Below are 26,162 nucleotides of genomic sequence, written 5' to 3'. Positions count from 1 at the left end.
AGGTTAATTGTTAGTGAATTTAAATATATTTTCTTTTCTTTTTCTCTTTTTTAATGAGCAATTTTCAGCTCCAAATAGTAAAATCAAAATCCTAGCCTACAATGTAAAAGTAAAATAAATAAAAATATATATAAAAAGAAAGAGAGCAACCCCACGAAAGCTGAAATATATATTGGAGAAAATGGGTGTAAAATAAAAAATAATATCTAAAATGAGAAGTGGACAAGTTGCATGACACAAACCCTAACACCACAACATTTGCATATCCCATCACTTTACACCAAGTCTTCCACTTTTGCTTCGTTTGTTTCGCTTATAAATAAAATAAATAAAAGCATAACCGTAGGGAAATGGTCCTTATAGATTCTTCAAAAGTCTCCAAATAATAAAGTAATTTACAACAAACATCAATCGGTCAAGCGTCACTCTCTTTTCTATCTTTGTTTTTGCTTGATTTGTTGCTTAGTGTGTACGTGACGATTGGTTCCTTCCCTTCGTATACTCTTTATCTCCGTTTCAAAATTTTACAAATTTTAAAAGATATATATACTCTTCAACGTTGGATAAAGTTATTGTCCCAAATTGCTCGAACCCAATGCGAATAGTTATAACCAGTACTTTTTGGATGAGGTTGAGCAAGACTTGGAATCTTTACTTGGAAAAGATGATTGATATATATATATATGCGAATTTAGATCATGCATACACATGGATCCTATTTGATTCATGGTCGGAATGAAATGAGATAGAAGATGGCTCAGATCACTTGCGGTTGCATGAAGTTCATACAAAGGGGAGCCTTTAGTTAATGTATTTTCTTCACATTCACCACCTGTCCACCTCACATGTATGTTCATCGATGTTTTACAAGATTTCTGTGTCGAAGCATTATGTTAATGTATGTGTTAATGTATGTGTACATAATGTTAACAAAACCGATAGTGGGAGTTTTTTCTTTTCATGACATCCGATATAGTGCAAGATTTAACCAACCTTAGGTTTAATATTAAAGATTTTTTTTTTTACTTTCGGCCTTGGAAAAATAGTATATGGGGTGTGTGTTTTCTAAACAATAAGAAAGATTAAATGGTTTAAAATATTAGTAGAGATGATAATATTGAACGTTTCAAAATGTGATGATTTAGAATAATGAACGAGCACCATTAATTGGTTGATCCGCCTGTGAATGCACAAAGATGTCTACATCTCAAATCTAATGATATAGAAATCTGAACACTTAAAATAGAATCATATGATTAACATAATAGTATTTACATGTTTTGATTTTCTCTAGGCACCGGAAAAAATAAAATAAAAACTTGTAGTAATTAAACAGAAAAATTTGGCTTTAGGAGTTTTTAAATTTATTCGTGCGACGAGTATATCCATCTTCTTTAATGTTGGCATGATCTCTTCACATCACTTTCTCGTGTCCTCTTCCCTTTTCTTTAGTTTGTTTATATGTAAATCTTCTTTTCAAATATCTTGAAATTATTCAGCAGATTAATCATGTAGAAACATCTGTTAAAGCAACTTTAAAATATTAGTAATAACATTTGATTTTAAAAAAATTAATGATAGTCTTGTCATACTAAACTTGTAACACTATAAGAATGAATATTCATCTGTAAATGTAATGATAATAATATGTAATTTTCTGTGATATACAAAATTCACATAGTAGTATTTTCTAATCCAAACAGCAATGCATTTTTTTGTCGGAGCCTAAAATCATTTTTTTTTTAATTTAAATTTCACATTATATATCGAATCTTTGATTTCCGTAACTTGATTAAATTATATGTAACCACATAAAAAGTTGCTAGGAAACAAAATTTGAGAAATTGAAAAAAAAGAGAGAGAGAGAGAGAGAGAAAGTGTCAGGAGGGAGGGGAGGGGAGTTACGGAGGACGAACAACAGCGACATTTGCGCGCGTCCGACGTGTCAGCTTTTTACCTCTTCCACTGTCTCTTTCCCCACTCTTCTTTACGCGTATTTGCCGGCGCGTGTCTTCCACACCCTACCACTCCTACTGTTTTTGTGTCCCCCACCCCCAATTTTATCATTTTTTTTTTTTTGTTACTACTTTACTTTATGAAAAATAATACTAGTATTTCTTTCCTGCAGTTTTGGGATTATTGTTTTTCGAGATACATGTGTAACCAAATCAAATATTACTAATATAATTCCCTTCTTTCTTTTTCTTTATTAATAAGGGGTTGGTTAATTTTATCCTTATTGATAATAATAACATTAAAACGATATTTCGGGAGTTTGAGATAATGTATATCTCTTTCTTTCTTTGTAGTGAAGGTTTCGTTTTCATGATTTTGATTTCTTAGTTTAAAAATAAAAACACTAGTATTCTTCAACTAATATATATCCTTACAATTTGTTTTTTAAAATAGAAAAAATGAAATAAAACTAATTTCCATTTAGCCCAAAAAAAAAAAAAAAAAAAAAAAAGGAGAAGGGGGGTCAGGTCAAGAAGATGACATGTTAACATGAACGCTAGCGTTTTTAGGAGATGTACAGATGGGACACGTGTGCACACTGGACCCGCATACTCCACACAAGCACAAGTGTCTGCACGGTAACAGCAACACAGACGATTCCTCCTCCCCACAGTTCCTACACAACTTCCTCCCCTCCGCCGCCTTAGTGCTCCCGCAGCACGACGACTGCGCATCGTCCTCTTCGTTGTTGTTATTATCAGCATCCGATCCTCCTGCTCCTGCGCAGCGTCGTAGGTCGTTAACCTGCGCGAGAACCTGGTCGAGGTTGGTGCGGAGGTGGTTGGCGGTGGCTTCGTTGGTCTGAGCAAGGTCTCTCCAGATTTGGTTCTCAATAGAGAGTGACTTCACGCGCTCCTCAAGAGCGTGGTTAACCTTGACGATCCTCTCTCTTTCTTCTTCTTTGACTCGAAGCCTTTTGGCGAGTCCTTGCTCTATTGCCTCCATGATCATCCTCGCCTGCCTCTTCCTCTTCTCTTCTATCTCATACTTCACTCTCTCCATCTGATCACATTTTTAAAAACACAAGAAATCAATGATCGATGCCACACATTGCAGCAGCAGTAAAGACTCCATTGAATCTTAACTGGAAGAAACTTACATGAAGGGAGACGAATCTATCGATATCGTGTTGTTGCTGATTCATGTGAGAAGAGATATCAATGTCTTGGCCAAGAAACGAAAACGGAGTTGTACTGGTTGCAGCGTTAACGCATGATGATGATGATCTCTGGTTCTGAAGAAGAAGATTATGATTATAACTCCATCTGGTAGAAGAAGTATCTCTGGAGCGTTTTCTCGTCTGTAGAGGGAAGAAATCACAGTCGAGACTAGTAGTAGTTGTAGTACCATCCGCGTAGTAACCTGCGGTGGTCGGGATAGTAGTATCAGCGCCGCCGTACATATGAAGAAGAGGAGGAGGCGTTGGGGTTGTTGTTGTTGTATCGTCGGTAAGGGAGAAAGGTGAAACGACGCCGTAACCGGTTTGATTGTTATTGCAGAAACCGCCACTGTTTGGTTCCATAGTGGTGTTATTGTTGTTCATCATGAACTCTCTGCATAATACAAAATAAAAAGATTCAGTTGAAAAAAAACATGATGAGATCGTAGATAGAGATTGAGAGAGAGAGGGAGAGCGTTGTATTTACACACAGACCTGTTGGAGAAGAGTTGAGGAGGAGGAGAGAGGAAGAGATTGTGAGCATCAACGGCCATTGAAGAATGGAGAGAGAGAGAGGGAGAGGTTTAGAGATGATGATGGAAGAAGAGGAAGTTAAAGAGAAGATGGAAAATTAGAAATGCATGCGTTTCGGTTTCTTGTTTTTTTTTTGGTGGCTTTTTTGATGTGCGTGAATGAGAGAGAGAGAGCTTTGCTTTTTTTTTCTTCTTTTCTTTGTATTCTTTTTTTTTTTGGTGAAAGGAAAGACCAAATCGAAACGAACCTCAACCAAATGGTTGTTTCCTATTTATACACATCGATGCGACGAACCTGAAGAGAGAGATTTATGGCAGAGAGGTTAAAAGAAATTAGTATAATCTCTTTCCACCCAAAATTAAAATAAAAAAACCATGATTTTGGGAGAAAAAAAGCATTCAATTTTAAAATATTTTGTTTTGTTCAAAGGTAAATCTAAATTTTACATACTGGGATTTTTATAGTTAAACTTACCATTTTTCTTAGGGTGTGCTGATATATGTTGACTTTTGCTATGTTTATCCTTTTTGGTTTAAAATCTTCTCATTTTTGCTTAACACGCTTTCTGAAACTGGATTTTTCTTTTTATTAGTTACCTAATGCTTTGAATTTTGTGGTAAATTGAATTCAAATCTTGTTTTAGTTTGTATCGGTTATTGTGGAAATTTTTGAAACAACACATCTTCTGATGATTATATATACTTTTTCAGTTATCATAACTTGGTGAAGTGGTAACTTGTATATCGAAATTGGCGGAAAAGTTATTGAATTGTTTCTTTAAGTATTTTTTTTTGTTTTGGTCATACTAGTATTATTATTAGGAGAGTAACGCTCGGATTCGTTTTTTTTTTTGTTTAATACACTTCAACACCGTACCAGTTAAATAGTGTAGATTGGTTTGGACCGTGAATTTAGGGCAATTATAGGGGTATTTTAGGACATTACCACCGTCCGTAAAAAAGATGGAGTTAATTTTGACATGCAATCAAAATACGACACGTGTAAGAAGTCATGCGTATTGCCATGTCATCATCATTCCAGCGTGGCGAACATTTTTGTAACTTTGGGACCCACAATATTGTCTTTTGTACGGTCCGTTAAAAATGGGTAAAAAAAGAAATCTTTACTTTTTTCCATTTTTTCTGTTGTAATATTTTTTTATTTCGTACGAGTTTGGCGCCATGTGATGCCACGTGGTGTAACATCCTGGCTACTTATGTTTGACCCTTTCTTTGACCCCCTTTTTTTTTCTTCTTTTAAATGTATCATCAAATCAAAAAAAAAAAAAAAAATCTAATAGAAACCACTTATTTTCAGTAAAAATTAATACTGATAGTTTGTCATTTGATGATAAGTTTATTGATTATATAATATATTTAAGTTGTTTAAAATTGTGTTTATTTGAAAATTAATGATAATCTGATATTATAGTATTAAATTTCAATAATAAATAACAGTAGTGTGTTTTAAAAAAAGAATGATAAAGTTTGGCTCTTAAAAATTGAATCAATTGGATTGGTTCAATTATCCTCCAATTGAAGTTTAAAAAAAAAACTGAAGGATCCATAAAATAAAGAGAACCTAGAGGTGAAGAAAGAGAGATGGAGACAGGTTCTTGTGAAGATGATATCAGATAGAAAAGTAACACACAAGAATTAATTCCTACTTTAATTTATGTCCCTTTTACTCTATTTTTTTCTTCTTCTTTACATTTTTTTCGCTGCTTTGTTATATTTTCTTTGAATCTTTCCTACACAATCAAAAAAGTGAAACACAAATATGCCTTTGTCTTTTTAAAGCTTTCAAGTTTCCACCATCTTAATTTGTGTTATAAAGGCCAATCTTATATATAAAAAAGTATATTTTGTAAAGTAAAAGAGTTGCCATGGTGCACACAACTTAGATACGTGTTTGCTTCATTCTTCAATATTAATTGTACCTAGCTCATTCAAATTTGTTATACATTATATGACGACGACCAACATTGCCGATATATATTAACTTATATGGCCTATGGGTGTCTGGTGCAATTGATCAAATGTACTAATTTAAAATATGAAGTCTTTATCTTGACAAGAAAACAATGAAATCTTAAATTGTAGTTTCCTCTTTGATTGAAGAGCAAGTGTCATTGCACCTTGACTTTGGTGTATGGTATCCTTTTCTTTTCTCTTTTAATTATAACTTTGATTCTCACTTTCCTTTTTTTTTTTTTTTTTCTTCTTATTTGATTCAACTTAAAGTTGGTGTTGGTGTTATTCATGTGATATCAACATTTCAAAAGAAATAACCATAACCATTGCAAGAATCTTAAAGGGTGCCTTACCTAGAACCTTCATCTTTCCTTAAAGGAACCACTATAACTTAATTTGTTGTAAAGAAAGAATTCATGCTTTTTGAAATATATACTCATATATCTTTCGGTTCGTATACATGATTGTTCGTGTATCAAAGTTTTGATAATTGTGACTTTAATTATGCTTTTGTTCCAACATCATCTCACACACCTAGATCTTACAACAATTCAAAAAGAGGCTTCAGTGGATGTGTGTAAAGCTTCCCATTAAGGACATGTGTTTCATTAATTGTTGGGGCTTACTAGTGCATACATATCACATGTACTATGGTCCATCCATACATGAGAAGTTCGTGACCTAACGTATTACAATTATCAAATGCACCATATGGATATTGAAACTCACAATCATCATAAGTACCGAGAGTAAGAATTGTGGTCTAAAGTTTTTTTACCGAGTTTCATATTTTGGTTATTGATGAAACTCACAATCATCATAAGTACCGAGAGTAAGAATTGTGGTCTAAAGTTTTTTTACCGAGTTTCATAGTTTGGTTATTGATGAAGTCTTCTCTCAAAGTCAAAACTATTAAATTACTCAGCAGACCATATAGATCATTATGACTTTCAACATTTAGTGACAACCTATACATTGGATGGATGTATTGGTGTAATATCATTTTCAAAGGTCGAAGAAGTACCCATCCAATTACTCAAATAATAAATCGGCTCTCAAATATCGGATGTAAATGACAATTATTACGTCTGATTTTTATTGGTAAACTATCTTGGGAAGATAGATAGATAGGTAGATAGATGCATAAGAATAAGAGAAAAAGAGTTAGGTTTGAGAGGTCCCGACTCAATTAAAGATGTGTTGGGCCATCACTCTTTCTTGCTCTTCAAAAAATACCTTACTTAGCCGTATCATCGAAACATAACTTTCATTATAACACAACTTCAAGATTTATTTATTTATTTTAATAATCGTTGCCCCATTAGGAGACAAGAGAAGAGGTTCTGCAAAAGACTTTAAACTTGGTGTCATGTGTGGTTGTGCTTATGGACAGTGTGTGGTCCCTTCAATTTTTATTTTATTTTATTTTTGTTCAAATTTAAAAAAAAAAAAAAGAGAACCAATGTGTAGATTGCATGATTCCCACTACTGCTTTCAATCTCATCTTCTGCTAAAATGCATAATGATCCCACCTCCACTTTCAATTCCCTTCAGACAAAATACGAAATAAATGTTTTATTATTATTATTATAAATGTATATGAATACGAGGAGAGTTATTCATAGAAATTGAATTTAAATGTACTGACTTGTTACCATCAGATCATGAACCACATTAACTCCAAGCAAACAGACAAAAGACAAAGGTGGTGGTTGTTGTTGTCAGATCACTGATTCACTTTCACCAAATCAAGAATTGGTTAATCAGTTTGAATCAAAAAGTAGAGAGATTAGACAACAGGTTATGTGTTGTTCTTTAAAGTAACTTACACAAATCTATCACTACATGAGCCTACTTCAAGTCCCTACCTTGACTAGACCGATCAGTCTTATTCGTACGATCCAAGCAGAGTAAATGAGAACATGAGTCTCATTTTGGTCACTTCAAACTTTTTCTTTTCCTTTTAATGGAGATTGCAGGAAAACAATTATTAGCTCTTGCGAAGTGGCGGTGAGCTGTTGCTGCTACCTGTTGCCCTGTTGGTGCTGCTGCTCCTTCCTTTCAAAGGCCTACGTGTAGCACAGTCCCACAAGATAAATTATTTTCTTTCTCTTTTAACTAGATTTGAAAGTAAAACATTGATACGAGACTTTCTAGTGAAATGATGATCCAGTTTCCTCCTGTATGGTGAAGTTTGATCACAAGCTCCTGAACTAGTGTAGATGCAAGATAACAATGACATTACGTTTTTACAATGTTTTTCAATGTTAGCCACCGATAGAAAAGTTGTGATATCAATGTAGCTAGGGACCAGGCATACACCACTTGACACCAATTGCATAAAGATATCTAGTGTAATGTGAAGGTCTCAACCAATGCTTTTAGAACTAACAAAGAAGCAAAGCAGAGGAATGAGATAAGCTAAGTGTTCCTACAGAGGATTGGGCTAAACTAAGCGTCCTACAATTTACTTAACAGGGAGCTTCTTCCTAAATCCTCTTAGGAGCCTATACGTTCACACAATGTAGAACGTCAATACGTAACTAAGCAAAGTATATATTTATTTCTTTAGCTGAAAAGGCTTGGAGAACTAGAGTAGCAATACCTTCTACGTCTTCCAGCGGGACCGCTTTCCCTGTTTAGAACAAAAGTGGAGATTACAGTGAGTACGATTACAATGGACAAACACTAGTCTATAATCTTGGCAATTTGATACCGAAGGCCATTTTAGCTATATTTGGCTAACGCTTCTTGAAAGTGTGGCCCGCCATATAAGAATCTATTTCAGAGTAAGACAAAGCAAGATCTTGATGAATACCTTACGGTTACGGGGCTTGGAGAACTAGAGCAGTAAGATGACATTCTACGTCTTCCAGCTGGACCTCTTCCCCTGTTTGGAACCAAAGAGGAGATTACAGTGTTTACTATAACTGAGTACGATTACAATGGAAAAACACTACTCTGTATGTAGCTACGAGAACTCATATATTAGATATTGGCAATATGATACCGAAAGCCAGAGTTAGCCATAAGTTTGGTTAATGTTTCTTGAAACTGACAAGCCAAGCCATAAGTTTATATTTCAGTATAAGACAAAGACAAAGCAAGATCGTGGACTATACTCAGTCATGAACTATGTACAGGTATCAAAGCTAACATTGAAATATATACATACATGGAGTTAACCATACCTGCAGGGTGATCTCGACCTTGAGTGAGAACGAGGCAAGCCTACAAATTGGTGATAGGATACGAACTTACAGGTCAATCTACTGCAAGTTTTAGGTTCATATAGGGAAAACAAATCATTATCTACATTCTCACCATTAAAATCAACGTGAAGAAACAAATAAGGATGAGAATTGAGCGAAATATGTTGTATAAAGGTCATATATATGGATCATTGGTTAGCAAAAAACCAAACGGCAATCACAATGCAGAGAAGATGTATTGATTTTGCAACTGATGTTGAATACAAGACAAGGACATATTTAATGAATGAAATTAAGATTAAGGATGGTAAAAAAAGAATGACAGTGGAGCTTTAATTTGACAGAATATAAATGTACTAATTATGCGCAATTCGAATCTCAAATTAACGCGCATGACCAAGTTGGAAATTTAAAAGCCTAACCTTTTCCGATGAGATGTAAGGGGCAAGGGAGAGAATAAGACGAAGAAGGCGACGGGGGAGAGCTGGAATGAGATGATGAGCCAGAAGCACAATTAGGCCATGACCACTTTGGTTTCCCCATTAATGGTTACCTATCGGATTCATACACACACACAAATACACAATAGTCCGCACGTGCCAATTCTTGGGTAAATTAAACTACTATTTTAAATATTCTATATCAATAATTAAAAAACAACTGAATACTTTTTTTTTTTAATTCTAAAGTAATAACTGTATATCAAAGAAATAACTGAAAATTATATACTTCATTAATTTTCAGATTATTATCAAGTGGATCTGATCATCATCTGAATAGTTTTTGAATATCTTTAATATTTTCCCTTATTATTTTTCGGATATTGACATGAATTTTGAAGACTTATTAGTTTAAAAAATAAATAAATTCGGAGTTGACAAAAAAAAAAAAAAAAAGGAAGAGCAATAATGTTTGGATCAAAGCAATCATAAAAATTAAAAAAAGAAAATAAAAGGGGTAATCGCTATATCTTCTCTCTAGGGTTCTGGCTGTTGCTTCTTCTTCTCCTCCTCCGTATCTGTTTCTCTGCTTCCGTCACGGGAGCCGATATGTATTGTTTCTCACTAGAGGCGGAACCATCCTCGTTGCTCTGATCGTCAATCCTTTTACTTACTTAGCGTTGTTTAGGGAGTCGCGGATTTTGATTTTCTTTTTTTTTTTTTTTTTCTTCTTCTGGTAATTAGGGTAGCGTGTATCGCTTAGGAATCGATTCTCTCCGATAGAATCCTTGTTTTTACAATCTAATTCTTCAGTGTTTGAAAGCAGTTAATTAGGGTTTTTGGTAGATTAGTTGGTTTCCTTGGTAGCGCGATTATGGACGCTTTTGGAATTGGGAGTAGTGTAAATCATGCTCCAGTAACCGACGATCTTAAGAAATTTGGAGATAATCCTACAGGTTTCTTTCTTCTCCTTTTTCCTCGATTTTGTTTTGATTCTTCTCTTTTGAATTCGATTTCTTGTTCTCCAGATTTATTTTTGTTTGTTTGAATCTGGATCTAGTTTGATTTACTTCTTTCAACTCTGTAGTAGTGAATCAAACTTGAATTGCTTCTTAGTTGATTCGTTAGACCTCCTACCTCATAAATTTTCTTTGGTTTCAATCATACGAAGAAGAATAAGATTAAGGGTTGGTTGCTATATCTTTCGTGTGCATTCTCTTGTGTCTTTTTGGGTGAAACTATATGTTACACATGTTGAGATTCTCTCTGACAGAGAAAGAACATCAGACTCTCATAGTTTCATCTCTGGTTCAGGCTTTGACTAATTGAAGGTTTCTTTTGTACAGGTAATACAATGTTTGATGCATCTCAGTATGCCTTTTTTGGGAACGATGTTGTCGAGGAGGTTGAGCTTGGTGGATTGGAAGAGGAAGATGAGATTTTATCTTTCACTGGATTAGGGGATGACTTCTCATTTGATAAGGAAGAGGTGAAAAATCTCACCTTATTTCCTCTTAGCTAGCTTCACTCTTTGTATGGAAGCATGAGGAACTCTCCAGAGATAAAGAAGCTTTTCTTAGATTTTTAGTTTCTGGTTTTATTTTAGTGGAGTGACATACGGTTTCTCCCCAATTTTTGCAGGTTGAAAATTCTAGATCTCTGTCCAACGTTGATGATCTTGCTAGTACTTTTTCAAAGGTTAGTTAGCGTTAATACGTATGATATGTGATCACACCTGCATTCTATACTTCCTTTTTCTGTATCGTTCTATTTTCAAATTGGTAGGATTGCTTTGAAGAAGCTTGTGACCTGAGAATTTTTATCTTCGCTGTTACAGTTGAATAGGGAGCCTGATGTCTATAGAAACACGGGGCCAATCACTGATAGGCGATCAATACAGAGTGAGTTCCTATCTGCATTAATGTTGTGAAAGAATACTTGACTAATTCAATTTTGTGTATTCACATTGATTTAATATATGATAGCATTTCTTAGTTCTCCATGTACATAATTTAAGGTTTAGGAGATTATAGTTTTTATTTCTCAATTCTATGTCTTTCAGTTTACTTTTAACTTTATGATTTCGAGTGAGCTGTTTTTAATTCCATTCTCTTAATTCATATGTTTGAACGACCTGTCCCTGTTTCTTAATTCATTTCCATGGTTTTCCATCTGTCTTGCAAGCAAGGCTTTAGTTTGTGGCTTAACATTTCAGTGGTTTTTTCCTCAGATCCTTTAGCTGCTGAGTGGACCCATGGGGAGGAGTTGCCAAATTGGTACGGCCGGAAAATACTGGACTCTGATGCCATTAAAGATGACAAGGTGTGGTCAGCACAGCCTTTTTCATCTCGGGACCTTGTTGAGCAGAGAAATCCTGACAGAACAACATTGTATCCGGAACCACAGCGTCACCTGCATCAAGTCCATAATCAACAACAGCTACCCAGCGAACCAATTCTTGTCCCGAAGTCATCTTTTGTTTCATTCCCTCCTCCAGGCAGCATATCACCAGATCAGCGGTTAGGACACCCTAATATACCATATCATTCTGGTGGGCCTCCAATGGGATCCCCAAACTTCTCTTCTTTTCCAACTTTGCAGCCTCAGTTGCCTGGCATGCATCATGGATCACCGCAGCATGCTGGAAACATGCCTCAGTTTCGTCCTGCTCTTCCTCTAAATAATCGCCCTCCAGGTCAATGGATGAATCGTCAAAATATTCATCCTGGGGATGGTTCCGGTATCATGAATAATGCGATGCTACAACAGCCGCCTCATCAAAACGGTTTGATGCCTCCACAGATGCAGGGTTCTCAGAATAGGTTACCACATCCGATGCAGCATCCTCTTGGGCATATGTCTGGAGGACAGCCTCAGTTATTTAACTCCCATCTTTCTCGATCATCATCCTCTGGAAATTATGATGGAACCCTTGGGTTTGTTGATCCAAGGGAAGCAAGACCAGGATCAGGTCATGGGAACAGACAGAACATGCGTTTTCACCAACAGGGTTATGATGGTGGCGTTCAGAGAAGATATAGTGGGTGGCCTCCGTTCCGATCTAAATATATGTCAGCTGATGAGATAGAGAATATACTGAGAATGCAGCTTGTTGCTACACACAGCAATGATCCTTACGTTGATGATTACTATCATCAAGCCTGTCTTGCTAAGAAATCTGCGGGTGCAAAACTGAAACATCATTTTTGTCCAAATCATTTGAGGGACCTCCAACAGCGTGCACGGACAAACAACGAGCCCCATGCTTTTCTTCAGGTTGATGCTCTTGGTAGGGTTCCTTTCTCTTCAATCCGCAGGCCTCGTCCACTTCTTGAAATGGACCCTCCAAATTCAACTAAACCTGGTAATGCGGAGCATAAAGCTACCGATAAGCCCCTTGATCAAGAACCGATGCTTGCAGCTAGAGTGTACATTGAGGATGGTCTTTCTCTCCTCCTTGAAGTTGATGATATAGATCGTTACTTAGAGTTTAACCAACTCCCGGACGGAGGACACCAGTTGAAACAAAGACGGCAATCTTTGTTGGAGAGCCTCGCAGATTCACTTCAGCTCGCTGATCCTCTTGCCAAGAATGGGGAAAGCCGGTCTCATGATGATTTTCTCTTTCTAAGGATTGTCTCTCTTCCAAAGGGTCGGAAACTACTGACAAGGTATCTTCAGCTTATTTTCCCTGGCAGCGACCTAATGCGGATAGTTTGCATGGCCATTTTCCGTCATTTAAGGTCATTGTTTGGAGTCCTCTCACCTGACGCCGATATCACCAAAACCACAAACAAGCTTGCGAAAGTTATAAACCTGTGCATTAACAACATGGAGTTAGGATCAGTAAGCGTGTGTCTAGCAGCGGTGTCTTGTTCTTCTGAGCAGCCACCGCTCCGTCCCTTAGGCAGCCCGGTTGGAGACGGAGCTTCCACGGTACTGAAATCAATACTCGACAGAGCTGCCGAACTTACCAGGGAAAATAATTTCAACAACGCAGTCATGGCTCTATGGCGCGCTTCCTTTAACGAGTTCTTTAATCTGGTGATGAAGTACTGCATAAGCAAATACGAGAGCATCATGCAGAGTTTGAATTCACAATTGCCACCGCATTTTGCCACGGAGATATCTGATGCAGCTACACAAGCTATTGCCCGCGAAATGCCAATAGAGCTTCTACGTGCAAGTTTCCCACACATTGATGAGCAGCAGAAGAGAATACTTTTGGAGTTTATTAAAGGGTCTATGCACGGAAGCCAGAAAACCGAGCCAGTCTTATTAGGTTGATAGTATCAAGATTGAAGCAGTAAAAATGAAGATTCTGTATCGGGAAGCTGCGCAGATACCCGCAAGAAGTGAGAATGGTATCAAAGTATCTATTCGTGCTTCAAATGGACAAGACTGTTTTTGTGTCTTATAGGTAAAAAAAAGCAGCAGAGAAAAAGTTTGGTCTCTCTGTACAGAGAAAAAGTCTTTTAGCTTTGCAAAACTCCTCTTTAGCCGATGTTTTTTGTTTGTGTTTCTGTCTTTCGCTTAGTTGATCTCCTTTGTGTTTTGAAACCTTGTTAATGTTTTTTTGATAATTCTCTTTCCTTTTTTCCTCGTTCTCTGTTTTACCAAATAAACATTTAGAGTTATCATTATACTCTTTAGTAATGAATTCGTTTGTTCTTCTACTTCGTATCATCATCTTCCCACGCTGGAGCTTTCTCTCTCGTTTAGGCAAAAAGAGCGTGTTGTCTACGCGCAGGTTTAGTCGCGTGGATGGATAAACAAACAGAGGCGGAGGAAAAGAGAGAACCTTTCGGTTCGGATGTAAAAAAGAAAGAACTCAAAGACTTCGACCAAATTTGATTTCGGATTAGAGTGGGAAAAAAGTACATAATGATCCTTACCCTTGTCTGGGTTCCGAAATCTTCTTCCATTTCTTATCTTTCAGTTTTCTGATTGCTGTCCGATTAATTATAAAGCAGCCATGTCGACTCTATTAAACTCAGTCTTATCCATGGCGGCGAATCTATCACCGGAATCTTCGATGCCGAGAAAAGCCCTAGGTTTTGTTTCCCACATCCCCACCGGTTTCCTCCACTTCTCTTGTGTCAATAAAGGTGTCGCTAGGGTTTTAGCTTCCACACATATTACGTTATCCCCTAAAGACTCCGCCTTTACCATTACCGGATCCAGTTGGAAACCCGATTCCAGTTCCGGGTCCTTTTCTGACGACCCGAGAAGCGACGAACCGAGTTTGAGCGATTCTTTCGCTCATCTCGAGTGTTTAGTCACGCAAGGGCGTAAACCCAGTGTAGCTCATTCTACTCAGCTCTTGTACGATCTCTGCAAAGCCAATAGATTGAAGAAAGCTATTCGTGTCATTGAGCTTATGGTTAGCTCCGGGATTATACCCGATGCCTCTGCTTACACTTATCTGGTTAACCAGCTTTGTAAGAAAGGTAACGTTGGTTACGCGATGCAGCTCGTTGAGAAGATGGAGGATCATGGTTACCCTTCCAATACCGTTACTTACAATGCCTTGGTTCGTGGTCTTTGTATGCTCGGAAGCTTGAACCAAAGCTTGCAGTTTGTGGAGAGGTTGATGCAGAAAGGTTTAGCTCCTAATGCTTTTACTTATTCCTTCTTGCTTGAGGCTGCTTATAAAGAGCGAGGAACTGACCAAGCTGTCAAGCTCTTAGATGAGATCATTGCCAAAGGCGGTGAACCCAATTTGGTTAGCTATAATGTGCTCTTGACTGGTTTCTCTAAGGAAGGGAGAACAGACGATGCGATGAAGCTCTTTAGGGAGTTACCTGCGAAAGGGTTTAAGGCTAATGTTGTTAGCTATAACATTTTGTTGAGGTGTTTGTGCTGTGATGGGAGGTGGGAGGAAGCAAATTCGCTCTTGGCTGAGATGGACGGTGGAGATCGAGCTCCTTCTGTGGTTACCTATAACATACTGATCAATTCGTTAGCTTTACATGGAAGAACAGAGCAGGCAATGGAAGTTTTGAAGGAGATGAGTATAGGAAATCATCAGTTTAGAGTCACTGCCACGAGCTATAACCCGGTCATAGCCCGTCTGTGCAAGGAAGGGAAGGTTGATCTTGTGGTGAAATGTCTAGATGAGATGATTTACAGGCGTTGTAGACCCAACGAAGGAACCTACAACGCCATAGGTTCTTTATGTGAGCATAACAACAAGGTGCAGGAAGCTTTCTACATAATACAGAGCTTAAGCAACAAGCAGAAATGCTGTACGCACGATTTCTACAAGAGCGTAATCACGAGCCTGTGCAGGAAAGGTAACACCTTTGCAGCGTTTCAGCTCTTGTACGAGATGACTAGGTGCGGGTTTGATCCTGATTCGCACACCTACTCGTCTCTGATAAGAGGGCTATGTCTGGAAGGGATGTATACAGGAGCTATGGAGGTACTGTCGATAATGGAGGAGAGTGAGAAATATAAACCTTCAGTAGATAACTTTAACGCGATGATACTAGGGTTGTGCAAGACAAGGAGGACAGATTTGGCAATGGAGGTGTTTGAGATGATGGTTGAGAAGAAGAGAATGCCGAATGAGACAACGTATGCGATCATTGTGGAAGGGATAGCTCATGAGGATGAATTGGAGCTGGCCAAGGAAGTTCTTGAGGAGCTGCGATCGCGTAAGGTTGTGGGACAGAATGCAGTAGATAGGATTGTGATGCAGTTCAATTTAGATTGATGGGTTAGGAGAAGAACAACCATGAGGCTCTTTATTTTTTGTTCTTTACTAAACTTTTTAGTATACATTATTTTTTCACTGTTCGTAACATTTTTATGAGGACGATGATTTATGTAAGCTTCAGTTGTAGAACCACCACAGATCAATAAGACTCTTTAACAGATGAAAGATCCGACTGCAAACTAAATGAAGAGAAAGAATCGTAAAAGCTTAAGAGTAGGAGTAAGATGTTGATGAAGCAGGAAAAGTCTGAAATTATCATTCACTAAAATCTTAAACAATAGTCTTGAAACATAAATGGGAAACAAAATGAAGAAGAATGTTTTGAGAGAAGCAAGAAACAGAGTCTGATGATGATGTCTTGGAAGGAGAAGACAACTACTACTTAGATCGCTGTCTCATCTTTCGTCTCTTCCTCTTAAGCCTCCTCATGCGCTTCTTCTTCCACTGCAAATCAAAGTAGCAAAAACCGTTTATTATTAAAACCAAATTATGCACATATATATAAATTAGGGAGCGTAATTGGCTTCTACATTGACCAAAAGAGATCAAATCAACCATAAAAATTTGCATATTAGTAGGGGGATCAAGGTTGAGAAACTCAAAATTCAACAGTAACAAACCAAAAATTTCATACATTTCCAGACAAGAACCGAACTTGGTTAAAAAATTCCCAACATTTTTTTTCCATGAATACAAAATCACAATCGAATCCTAACAAATAAGTAAAGTTTGGTGTGCTACCAACCTACATCTAAGCAAGGTTCAAAATCTCACTAGAGTGATTCGCTATACACAGCAATTTTACAAATTCCTAACAATGCTCAAAAGATAGAAGAGAGAAAACATAAACCCTAGCAGATCAAATCACTCAAAGGCAACCTAACGAATAGTAACGAAAGATTTAGAAGGAAAAAAGGAAAGAAAGACAAACCTTGGCTCTCATCTTCTTGTCGCTGTGGATCGAATCAGAGAAAGAGAAGGCCTTGTTAAAAACAAGCCAATATATATACAACAAACATATTGAAAACCCTAAAAATAAAAACCTTTTAATTGAAAATAGTTAAACTTCTCAGGGATATTATCGTCATTATTCCCTTTAATAAAAAAGTATCTTAGAAGTTCCCAAACAAAAAAAACCTCGCCGGGAAATGGAGCAGGAACCAGAATCGGACCGCCGCGATTCAGCTGATGCGATGACTACTACAAGCTCCACCGCCGTAGAAGGCGGTGGAGGAGAAGCAATGGCTGGAGGCTTATCAGCGATGCTGGAGTCAGTCATCAAAGACTTTGACTCTAAAGCTCTCGATACGCTCAATAGCCAAGACAAACTCTCCGCTTCCCTCGATCGCTTAATCCAAGGTACAACTTAAACACCGGTTCCGTCGGTGTTTTTTGAATCAATCGATCCATGAAATCCGAATGATTCACAAAATTTAATTTTCAATTGCTTCGATCGAGTTGCTTAACCATGATTCCAAATTGATGATTTTGTGTGAATATATTAAAACACAGAGCTAGATCAATTGCTGGAGAACGCTCCGTTGCCGTTTATAGTACAACACGCATCGAGAATCACAAGCGTCAAACAAAGAGTTTCGTCGCTTAATCTTGTCCTTAAATCTATTCAAAGGCGTATCGATCACATCGATCACATGCTCTCTGCCAACTCCTCCTCCACCACCCTAGGTCAAATTTAATTAATTTCACTACATCATCGTCTTCATATATCTATAGTACTACTCCACTGGTTGGTTCATTATTTTATCTCACTTCTGTTTTTCTTATATGACCAGACAAAACATCCTCGGAAACTTCATTATGAGTTTATGACCAAAACACACACACTACTCTTGTCTTTCTCTGCTTTTAGTGCTTACTGCTTCGGGTTTGGTAGCAGAGAGAATCAAAGAGGTGATGAGTTTTTTTTTTTTTTTTTTTTTTTTAAGTTATGTACAACAAGTTTGCAGTTTGCTCATCGTTTTGGTGTTATTGGGCTTCTCTAGTGGGCTTTTTTTTGTAATTTCGAATACCCCCAATTTTCCATTTTTATTTGTTTTCTTTTACTATAGTAGTAATAAATTATATTTTTCTTCTTCTTTTGTTTGTATCGTTACAAACTCTAATTCGATGAACCAGGGTCCATCGACCCAATCATGAAAAAAACAGAATTTTTAAGTGAATATGTCGGGTTGCTTATTTCTTTAAAAAATCGATTTTGCTGGTAAAAAAAGCTTTACAGAAAATAATATCCTAGTGTTTTTTTTTTTGTAAAAATCTTGTCACGTGGGTTGACGACAAAATCGATAGGAGGAGGAGGATGCCACCCGTATATATTATTTGTATTTGTGTGTGTTTGTTAACAGAGAGTCACGTGTCTTCTGTGCTAGTCACGTGATTGAAGCCTATATGATTGGATCTCCTAGGCTTTCTTTTCTAGTTCCTTTTAGATTATTTTTCCAAGTGTGTGTATATAGATAGATACATCTCTCTCTCTCTCTCTCTATTGATCACAAAGCTTTTCTCGTATGGGCCACAAAATTTCTTTCGTTGGTTGGTTAACCATTATCTTCTTTCTATAACGACCATGTTTTTCATTATTATTATGTGGACGATTGTGATGGGGTGTGTGTGTTTTGTAAGGCGGATGTTTATAAGAAAAGTTAATGATGATATTATAGAAGAAAAAAGAAAAAGTAAATTACTTGTAGTAATGAAAAGTATAGAAGACCGAGCCTCTGACCAGAAATCTAACTGGTCCGTTTGTGAGTAGGAGGAGTACGAAAACACACAAACCTAAACCCATTTCGGGAACTCTGCCAGCCAAAAGTTTTTGTCTTTAAACCCAACAAAACTAGCTTACTTTATCTCTTTTGTTCGCTACTTTACAAATCATTAGTTGCAACTTAGCACACTCTAGTCGCAGCATAGATGTAACTTTCAAGACGGATATATTCACTTTTTCCTCAAAATGGAATTCGATTTAGAATTATACAACAATAATGCTGTTAAGGGTTGTTTTAAGTGAGAGTATGAGAGGAGGAGAAAGGGGACCAAAGAGAGAAGAAGCTAAAAGTACACAAGAACAGATGAGGATAGAGACAGGTGAAAGAAGCTTATTAGGAGTCTTGTACTTGTACAATCTCTGTTGCTTGTCCAATCTATCATTTTGGCTTAAATAATAGTAATAATACTCATAATGTAATCTTTCGTACATTTCACGTACCATAATTCATAATAAAAAGATCGTGAAAAATCCTGACACAAAAAACATGTGATCTGGTTCAAACAACAAACCGTAGACCAATATGAGAGATCCAACATTAATATGCTTAAACGAACCTTCCTTTTGATTAACAAAACAACAAACAATAAATAGAGAAAGAAATGTGTGGTTAAAGTCTCTGAACACTGCATCATTTCCGAAACTCAGAAAACGACAAAATAAAACTATTGGAAAAAAAAAAAATTACAATCTAAAAAAAAAATCACATGAAAGAGACAGCTTAGATAAGCTTCAACGTGGGGAGAGCGCAACTAAACACAGAGCATATGAGATAAAAAGTATCTGTTATCCTCTGACCCACGCGCATTCCTTTTACGCGTCAACCTCACTCTCTCTCTCTCTCAATCCCCCAAAGCAGAAGAAGCAACAATTAGGAGATTCCAATTCCATTTTTTTGTGCGTCTAATGGCAAATGAACCCTAGAGTAAACCCCATAGAACAATTACACTTAACCAATGGCAGACAGATTCTTTATTTAAAGTACACACACACTGGATTTACTAATCTCATAAAAAAAGCTCTGTTAATAATAATCATAATAAGATTTGTTGCAAGTAACAAACCCAAAAAAGAAAAAAAAAACGGATGATTACAACTACTACTGTTGCATTGCATCAAGAAGATTGTGTCGTTGTTGTTACCATTTTGATGAATTATTATTCCCTAATTTTTTGGAAAAGGTCCAGGTTAGATTCGATCCGTTGAGTTACGACCTCTATTGATATGAGACGAAGAAGGTCTGTTATTGTTGTTATTGGCGTTTGTGAAAAACTGACCGAAGACAACTGAACCACCTCTGATTGAACAAACCGGAACGTTTAAAACTGGCGTCACCCTCACGTTTGAGCTGTACGATCTCTCCATTCCTCTGTGTCTGTACCCGCTAGTTCCACCGTTGAAGCTGCTTGGACTGCTCGAGCTTCGTTCCAGGCTCTGGAACACGATTTTACCTGATGAGTTTAGTCTTGGACTGTCCACAGAGACTCCTCTGTGAGATGTTGTTGTGTCTCCTCCTCCCGAACGTCGCATCGGGCTGCGTCCCACTCTCCCTCCTCCGGTTCCTGCTGATGAATGGTTCACTAACCTCATTCTCGGTGGATTTGGGTTTAGGCTACGAGCGGGAGCAAATGGATTCGCGGTGATGTTGTGGTTATGGTTCAGTCGCTCTGCATCGAGAGAGAGTCTGGGGAGATCTTCGTGGTCATGGCCGGAGGAGGAAGAGGAGAGAGACATACGAGAAGAGGATAAGGAGAGAGATTCGCAATCGGAATCTTTGAGAAGAGGAAGGCTCATGAGCAACGAAGCATCTGAAGAAGAAGAAGAAGAAGAAGAAGAAGAGGATCCGGACGAAGACGACGATCTAGAGCTCCGATGCAAGAATTGCTTCAACGAAGAAGTAGACGATCTCGGATTCGAAGGAAACGACGTCGTAGTAGTAGTAGTAGTAGTAGTAGTAGTAGTCGGAGCTTTGCTGTTGTGAGAGAATCGTTTGAGACCTAACAAGTCTCTCCACCTACTCGAACACCGTGGTGCCTTTGGAGAAAAAGAGCAATTATCGCCGCCGCCACCACCGGAGATATTATTATTATTATCCATCTCCGACCTGCCGCCGATCTCAACCGTCGTCTGTTGCTGCTGCTTCGTGACGAGTTTACCGTCGGAGAAAAGCTCGTCAGCGGGGAGGATTCCGACAGGATCCTCCTCCAACCGAAACTCGAAATCGGCAGCTACTTTTTCCTCCGGCGGAATCTGCTTCTTCTGAGTGTCAGATGCGGCGGATCCAGAGCCCATGGAGTCCTCGCGGCTGAAAGAAGCTCGTGGATTGAAACATCCGTAAGTAGTAGTAGGAAACTCCTGAGAAACACTAACATTGTTTACACATGCCGAAGCCATCACCCTCGTTCATGCAACAACGGAAAAACAAAAAAATTATCGTCGTCCCGGAAACAAAAAAAAATCAACGGCCAGATCCAAAAACCAGAGAGAGAGAGAAGAGAAGAGAAGAGAGAGAAGGGGTTTATGGATGAGTGAGTGAGTGACAATGGTTTGTTTGGAGCGTTGTGGAGTTTGTTTTTGGGGAGAGTCGACTTATTTACTAGGGAGGGGGCCACGATGAGGGGTTTTCCAACAGTTTATTTAAAACGACCCCAGGTGGCGCGTGCAGCTTACCCTTCTTCTTCTATCGGGGTTGTTTACGGTATTTCGCACTGTTCTGTTGGAGCCAATGGCGGAGCCTCTCGGATCAAAATGATTCTCTCAAACGGCTAATTCCACAGGTTTGTTACTTAAGTACCTACGTACTTTTTTTAATTTAACTAATCTTAATAATAGCCTTTGTTTAGTTGATCTCTCTGGAATATTCCAAAAAGTTTTTATCTTATGAATTTGGGATACAAAAATAAAAAGATTTGGAGATTGGAAAAGTAAGAAATAATAAATATATATATATGCATAGGTCACGTGATACAAGGGGGTTCATTTTGATTACCAATAAATAAGGGTCATTGAGACAGCTAGCGATAAGCTGTTTGTTTGATCAAAGATTGGATATGATACCACGGCATGATAAGCCGGAAAAAGCTGAGATATATCTTTCATCGGAGATATCTCATATTTATCTTAATCTACTGCCTACTGCCATCGTCAAAGTTTTATTTATAAGCAGATTAATACTAGTATGATTTCGTCTTTGTAGTATACTGATGATCTACTATACCATACCATCATTTCATTTGTATAGCTTTAAGATCTTTCTGATTTCAAAGAAGACATACTACACTGTCTTTAATGTTCTTCTAGTTATGGGTAGCTTGCTTATGTGTTTCGCTCTCTCTCTCTCTCTCTCTCTCTCTCTCTCTCTTTCTCTATTATATATATATATATATATGTATGATTATTGAGTGGTGCAATGCGTGTGTGTAAGGGTTATTGTCTCTCTATATCTGGTGTTGTGTCTATATTAGGATGGACTATAGACTAAATTTGAGTTTGATCACTGTCCTTTTGCTTGCAGATATGATCATTTGCACATGACACCCTCCCCATCAACAGTTGTTTTTTGTTGTTGTTGCAAACCACATGAAGATTAAAGGGAATAACATGAAGGTACAAAGTTTGTCTCATCACTTTATCAATTCCAGTTCATGTGTCTCTCATTCATTCCTCTTCTGGTGTAGCCAATTTCAATACCCTTTTGATTTGCCTTATCATCGAGCTTCATCACCAAAAAAAAAAAAAAACTGATGACTTGAGAGTACAATATTGCAGCTATGGTGAGCCAAAGCAACTAGTAATGAAATGATGATGAACGAACAGCTTACATGATTCATTCCTCTTGTATCCTATAGTCTATATAAAACAGCTTACACATCATTGCATTTTGGCATGTGTTGTTTGTTCAGAGTAAAGGAAGTTGGAGTAGCTTAGGACAAGATTCCAAACTAGATATGAGTTGCATCTTTCAATTCATTCATGGAAGAATATGATTTCCAGAAAAATTGCAGGAGATGTAATTGAGATGTAATTATCGAAGAACAAGACCTTTTTGTTTTCAGCAGAAGCTTCAGAATTGAAGAGCCAAACTCATAATTGAATTCTTCGTGATTGATTACATTACAAACATACTCTCAGGCCTCAGCATATTTTTGATATGGATGGAATATATTTTTTATTCTTTTTTTTTCAACCTCACATTAATTAATTAAAATAAAACTCATCGATTGGTTGCCCAAACTGGAGGAAAATTGTTTACAAAAAATGATTCTGAAACTAACATTCTAGAAAAACGAGCTAAACAACCAGCCTTCACATTTGACGTCTTTGGGATCTTGATAAGGGTGAAAGGAGGCAATGAGGCACTAAGCACCTAAAACTCCTCTAGAAGCGTTGAGAAAACCGGCCACTCCTCCGGAGCTTGCACCATCACTAATAACTCTGTAGAGTCCGTCTCGAATCTCCGGTAATCAATCCCTCTGGAACGGATACACTGCATCGCCCATAATAATGCTTCTAACTCTGAATGAAGTGGGGATGCACTACAACGTTGACATTTGGCACCCATTACCAAAGTCTGATTCTCACCATCACCACACCACCATCCTAACCCTGAATGTGGTTTTGTGGCTTTCCACGAGCCATCAACCTGACAATGAATTAACAACCCCGACGTAATCAAAGAATCCGTCAAAACGGTGTCAACCCTTGCAGTGAATTGGGATTCCTTCCACCACAATTGTTCACGTAAAGCATGATTAATGGTATCCATTGGCTCTGATTGTAATCCTTGAAAAACTTTTTTATTCCTATCCTTCCATAAGAACCAGACCAGCCACGTAATCGAGCTATGAGTAGTGCCTAAAGCCATATGTGCTAAACCTTTGCCATATATAAAATCCAAATTTTAATAGATTGAACCAAATGGGAACTTATCCGTATCAGGTCCATCAAAAATCCTCTCCCAAACTTGACGTGAATGTGGACACTCAAATAAGGTATGGTTAATAGACTCTTCCTCCAAGTCACATCTCTTGCATATCGTGTCACAATTAACTCCCCGGGAGGCTAATCGCACCGTCACCAGAAGAGAACCCGAAGCGATCTGCCAGAAGAAGTGTTTGATTTTAGGTGGTACCAGAAGTTCCCAAGCCTTAGCCTTCATGGCATTAAAATTGGGACCAAACTCAATTTAAGCCTTCATATCTTGAGCTACCTTATAACCTGACTTAACCGAATACCGGCCCGATTGTGTATAATGCCACACCAATCAATCTGGTCTAAAAGACTTGTTAATAGGCAAACTAAGAATAGTTTGAATATCCTCCGGAGCCATATATTCCTGAAGTATAGGTAAATGTCATTCTTTAGTCTGAGGATTAATCAAATGGTTTACCATTAAATTTGGGTGAAGTTGTTGTCCCCTACCATTTGCAGGTCGAGGGTGTTGATCAGGGATCCACGGATCACGCCAAACCCATATGTTGAACCCTGAGCCAATCGTCCATCAGGCTCCTTTTTCCACTAAACTTTTAGTTGAAAAAATGCTTCTCCACCCAAAGGAGGGAGAATAAGGTTTTTTTGCCATTAACGGACGTTTGTTCCTGAAATATCGACTCCTAAAAACTTGAGCAAACAAAGAATTCGGAAACTGTATTAAACGCCAATACTATTTAGCCAATAACGCATCATTAAAAAACTCCAAATCCCGAAATCCCAGACCTCCCTCAGATTTATCTTTACACATTTTATCCCAAGCCACCCAGTGGAGCCCCCAATCTTTCCCATCAGAACTCCACCAAAAATTGGAAATAGCACTCGTCAATTTGGATGTTAACCCTTGAGGAAGTTTGAAGCAAGACATGACATGCGTAGGAAGGGCCAAGGCCACCGACTTTAATAAAACTTCCTTCCCTCCCTTAGATAAAAGTTTTGCTGTCCAACCATTAACCCGGTCATTCAACCTATCTCGAACGTAACCGAAGACTTGTACTCTCGAACCTCCAAGGCTCTCAGGAATTCCCAAATAGGAGCACATACCCCCTTCATTGGAAATTCCAATGACAGTTTTTACCTTGTCCTTGACCTCTGAAGGCACTTTTTTACCAAACATAATCGATGATTTATCCAAATTAACTTCCTGACCGGATGCTTTACCATAGTTGCCTATGACATCCATAACCGTTGAGCATTGTTCTTCATCCGTTTTACAAAAAAACAGACTATCATCCGCGAACAACAAATGAGAAATAGGACGAGAATCTCGGGCAATCTTAATGCCCAATATTTTTCCTTCCCTCTCTGCCTTTTTTATATTAGCAATCAACACCTCAGTACACATAATAAACAAATAAGGGGATAAAGGATCCCCCTATCGCAGGCCCCGTTTTGGCCTAATGGAGCCACGCGGTTGACCATTAAGCAACACCTGATAGGAAACCGAACTCACACACCACATTATCCAAGAGATCCATCTGGAATCAAAGCCGAGCCTTATTAAGACCACCTTCAAAAAATCCCATTCAACTCGGTCATAGGTCTTGCTCATATCCGTTTTGAAAGCCAAAAATCCCGAACTGCACATCCTATTGGTCTGTAAACCATGAAACATCTCTTGTGCCACCAGAATATTATCTGTAATTAACCGTCCAGAAACAAAGGCCAATTGTGTTTCAGAAATAATCAAGGGCAAAATCTTTTTTAACCGGAAACAAAAAATCTTCGATATGATCTTATAACCCACATTACACAAACTAATAGGCCTGAATTCTCCCTTTCTTTTAGGCACTTGCACCTTTGGGATCAGTGATACACAGAGTTTTAAACCCTATTTTCCTACTGCAAGTGCACAGCAAAGAAGTAGTACTTAGGGGTCGAATCCCACGAAGACCAAGTTTTACTCTATGGTTCTATTGGTTCAATTTCAAGCTAAGACAATTCAAAGTTGGGTTTGTTTGGTAACAGTAACGCGATTAAAACGGTATAAAAAAGGCAATAAGCAAAACACTAGATCAGGGGTAATTCTCGGGAATTTCAGAGATAGCAACTAAACAACTCTTCAGGGCATAGATTAAGTACCAGTCTAGAACTCAAACATAAATATAAACTGATCCACTGTCGTGGTATCAATAACTCTATCTGATCGATTCTGTGCGGAAACGCGGAGCATGTGCTCAGACATCCGGAGCACATGCTCGACGGTCCATAAACCCTAAACTGTCGTTTGAGCCCAGAATCGCAGACAAGCATTAAAGAACAGGAATGATATGTTCACAAATCACCTACACATCAACTTTCGCAGGTCTAGGATAATTTGCCCACTAATGTCTTTT

At 37.9% G+C, this 26,162-nt stretch overlaps 8 protein-coding genes and 2 long non-coding RNA genes across 21 annotated transcripts; 4 read left to right on the top strand and 6 right to left on the bottom strand.

The window, feature by feature from the left end:
* Positions 1 to 2,343: 2,343 nt before the first annotated feature.
* On the bottom strand, positions 2,344 to 4,021 carry LOC104703255 (putative BOI-related E3 ubiquitin-protein ligase 2). Its single transcript, XM_010419227.3, has 3 exons — positions 3,671 to 4,021; positions 3,116 to 3,569; positions 2,344 to 3,018 (listed from the first exon to the last, which is right to left on the bottom strand). Exons 1-3 carry the CDS (start codon positions 3,727 to 3,729, stop codon positions 2,485 to 2,487), a joined length of 1,047 nt encoding a protein of 348 aa, XP_010417529.2. The 5' UTR covers positions 3,730 to 4,021; the 3' UTR covers positions 2,344 to 2,484.
* Positions 4,022 to 6,923: 2,902 nt separating this feature from the next.
* LOC104703253 (uncharacterized) lies at positions 6,924 to 9,439 on the bottom strand. Of its 12 annotated transcripts, none has more exons than XR_002032847.2 (7): positions 9,317 to 9,437; positions 8,874 to 8,913; positions 8,501 to 8,572; positions 8,288 to 8,317; positions 7,551 to 7,751; positions 7,331 to 7,419; positions 6,924 to 7,230 (listed from the first exon to the last, which is right to left on the bottom strand). XR_002032847.2 is itself a non-coding variant. In XM_019227986.2 (5 exons), the coding sequence occupies exons 1-5, from the start codon at positions 9,435 to 9,437 to the stop codon at positions 7,673 to 7,675; spliced, it is 342 nt and encodes a 113-aa protein (XP_019083531.1). In that variant the 5' UTR covers positions 9,438 to 9,439; the 3' UTR covers positions 7,331 to 7,672. The 12 variants fall into 12 exon arrangements, 1 of the variants encoding a protein (XP_019083531.1); XR_015561379.1 differs by having other exon boundaries at positions 7,331 to 7,411; XR_015561383.1 differs by having other exon boundaries at positions 7,512 to 7,751; positions 8,874 to 8,954; positions 9,317 to 9,435.
* A 302-nt stretch (positions 9,440 to 9,741) lies between these two features.
* Positions 9,742 to 14,010, top strand: LOC104705075 (protein PAT1 homolog). Its single transcript, XM_010421066.2, has 5 exons — positions 9,742 to 10,290; positions 10,681 to 10,823; positions 10,976 to 11,032; positions 11,172 to 11,235; positions 11,565 to 14,010. The coding sequence occupies exons 1-5, from the start codon at positions 10,209 to 10,211 to the stop codon at positions 13,619 to 13,621; spliced, it is 2,403 nt and encodes an 800-aa protein (XP_010419368.2). The 5' UTR covers positions 9,742 to 10,208; the 3' UTR covers positions 13,622 to 14,010.
* Positions 14,011 to 14,024: 14 nt separating this feature from the next.
* Positions 14,025 to 16,220, top strand: LOC104703251 (pentatricopeptide repeat-containing protein At1g79080, chloroplastic). Its single transcript, XM_010419221.3, has one exon. It carries the CDS (start codon positions 14,310 to 14,312, stop codon positions 16,050 to 16,052), a length of 1,743 nt encoding a protein of 580 aa, XP_010417523.2. The 5' UTR covers positions 14,025 to 14,309; the 3' UTR covers positions 16,053 to 16,220.
* Positions 16,221 to 16,286: 66 nt separating this feature from the next.
* Positions 16,287 to 17,123, bottom strand: LOC147941890 (uncharacterized). Its single transcript, XR_015561386.1, has 2 exons — positions 16,987 to 17,123; positions 16,287 to 16,499 (listed from the first exon to the last, which is right to left on the bottom strand). It is a non-coding gene; the product is annotated as an uncharacterized LOC147941890 (long non-coding RNA).
* Positions 17,124 to 17,203: 80 nt separating this feature from the next.
* LOC104703252 (uncharacterized) lies at positions 17,204 to 18,150 on the top strand. Its single transcript, XM_010419222.3, has 3 exons — positions 17,204 to 17,414; positions 17,568 to 17,741; positions 17,849 to 18,150. The coding sequence occupies exons 1-3, from the start codon at positions 17,204 to 17,206 to the stop codon at positions 17,875 to 17,877; spliced, it is 414 nt and encodes a 137-aa protein (XP_010417524.1). The 3' UTR covers positions 17,878 to 18,150.
* Positions 18,151 to 19,786: 1,636 nt separating this feature from the next.
* On the bottom strand, positions 19,787 to 21,590 carry LOC104703250 (uncharacterized). The gene has a single exon (XM_010419220.3). The coding sequence runs from the start codon at positions 21,229 to 21,231 to the stop codon at positions 20,026 to 20,028; it is 1,206 nt and encodes a 401-aa protein (XP_010417522.2). The 5' UTR covers positions 21,232 to 21,590; the 3' UTR covers positions 19,787 to 20,025.
* A 275-nt stretch (positions 21,591 to 21,865) lies between these two features.
* Positions 21,866 to 23,023, top strand: LOC104703249 (uncharacterized). Its single transcript, XR_015561377.1, has 3 exons — positions 21,866 to 22,013; positions 22,352 to 22,443; positions 22,740 to 23,023. It is a non-coding gene; the product is annotated as an uncharacterized LOC104703249 (long non-coding RNA).
* Positions 23,024 to 23,203: 180 nt separating this feature from the next.
* LOC147941889 (uncharacterized) lies at positions 23,204 to 23,701 on the bottom strand. The gene has a single exon (XM_087458677.1). It carries the CDS (start codon positions 23,699 to 23,701, stop codon positions 23,204 to 23,206), a length of 498 nt encoding a protein of 165 aa, XP_087314803.1.
* Positions 23,702 to 24,499: 798 nt separating this feature from the next.
* Positions 24,500 to 25,171, bottom strand: LOC147941888 (uncharacterized). Its single transcript, XM_087458676.1, has one exon. It carries the CDS (start codon positions 25,169 to 25,171, stop codon positions 24,500 to 24,502), a length of 672 nt encoding a protein of 223 aa, XP_087314802.1.
* Positions 25,172 to 26,162: the final 991 nt, after the last annotated feature.

The sequence above is a fragment of the Camelina sativa genome, chromosome 7 (genome assembly GCF_030686135.1).
Source record: "Camelina sativa cultivar CO46 ecotype springtype chromosome 7, ASM3068613v1".
Taxonomy (NCBI): domain Eukaryota; kingdom Viridiplantae; phylum Streptophyta; class Magnoliopsida; order Brassicales; family Brassicaceae; genus Camelina; species Camelina sativa.
Note: the sequence above shows the minus strand (reverse complement) of the source record. Positions and strands in the feature narration are given on the sequence as shown.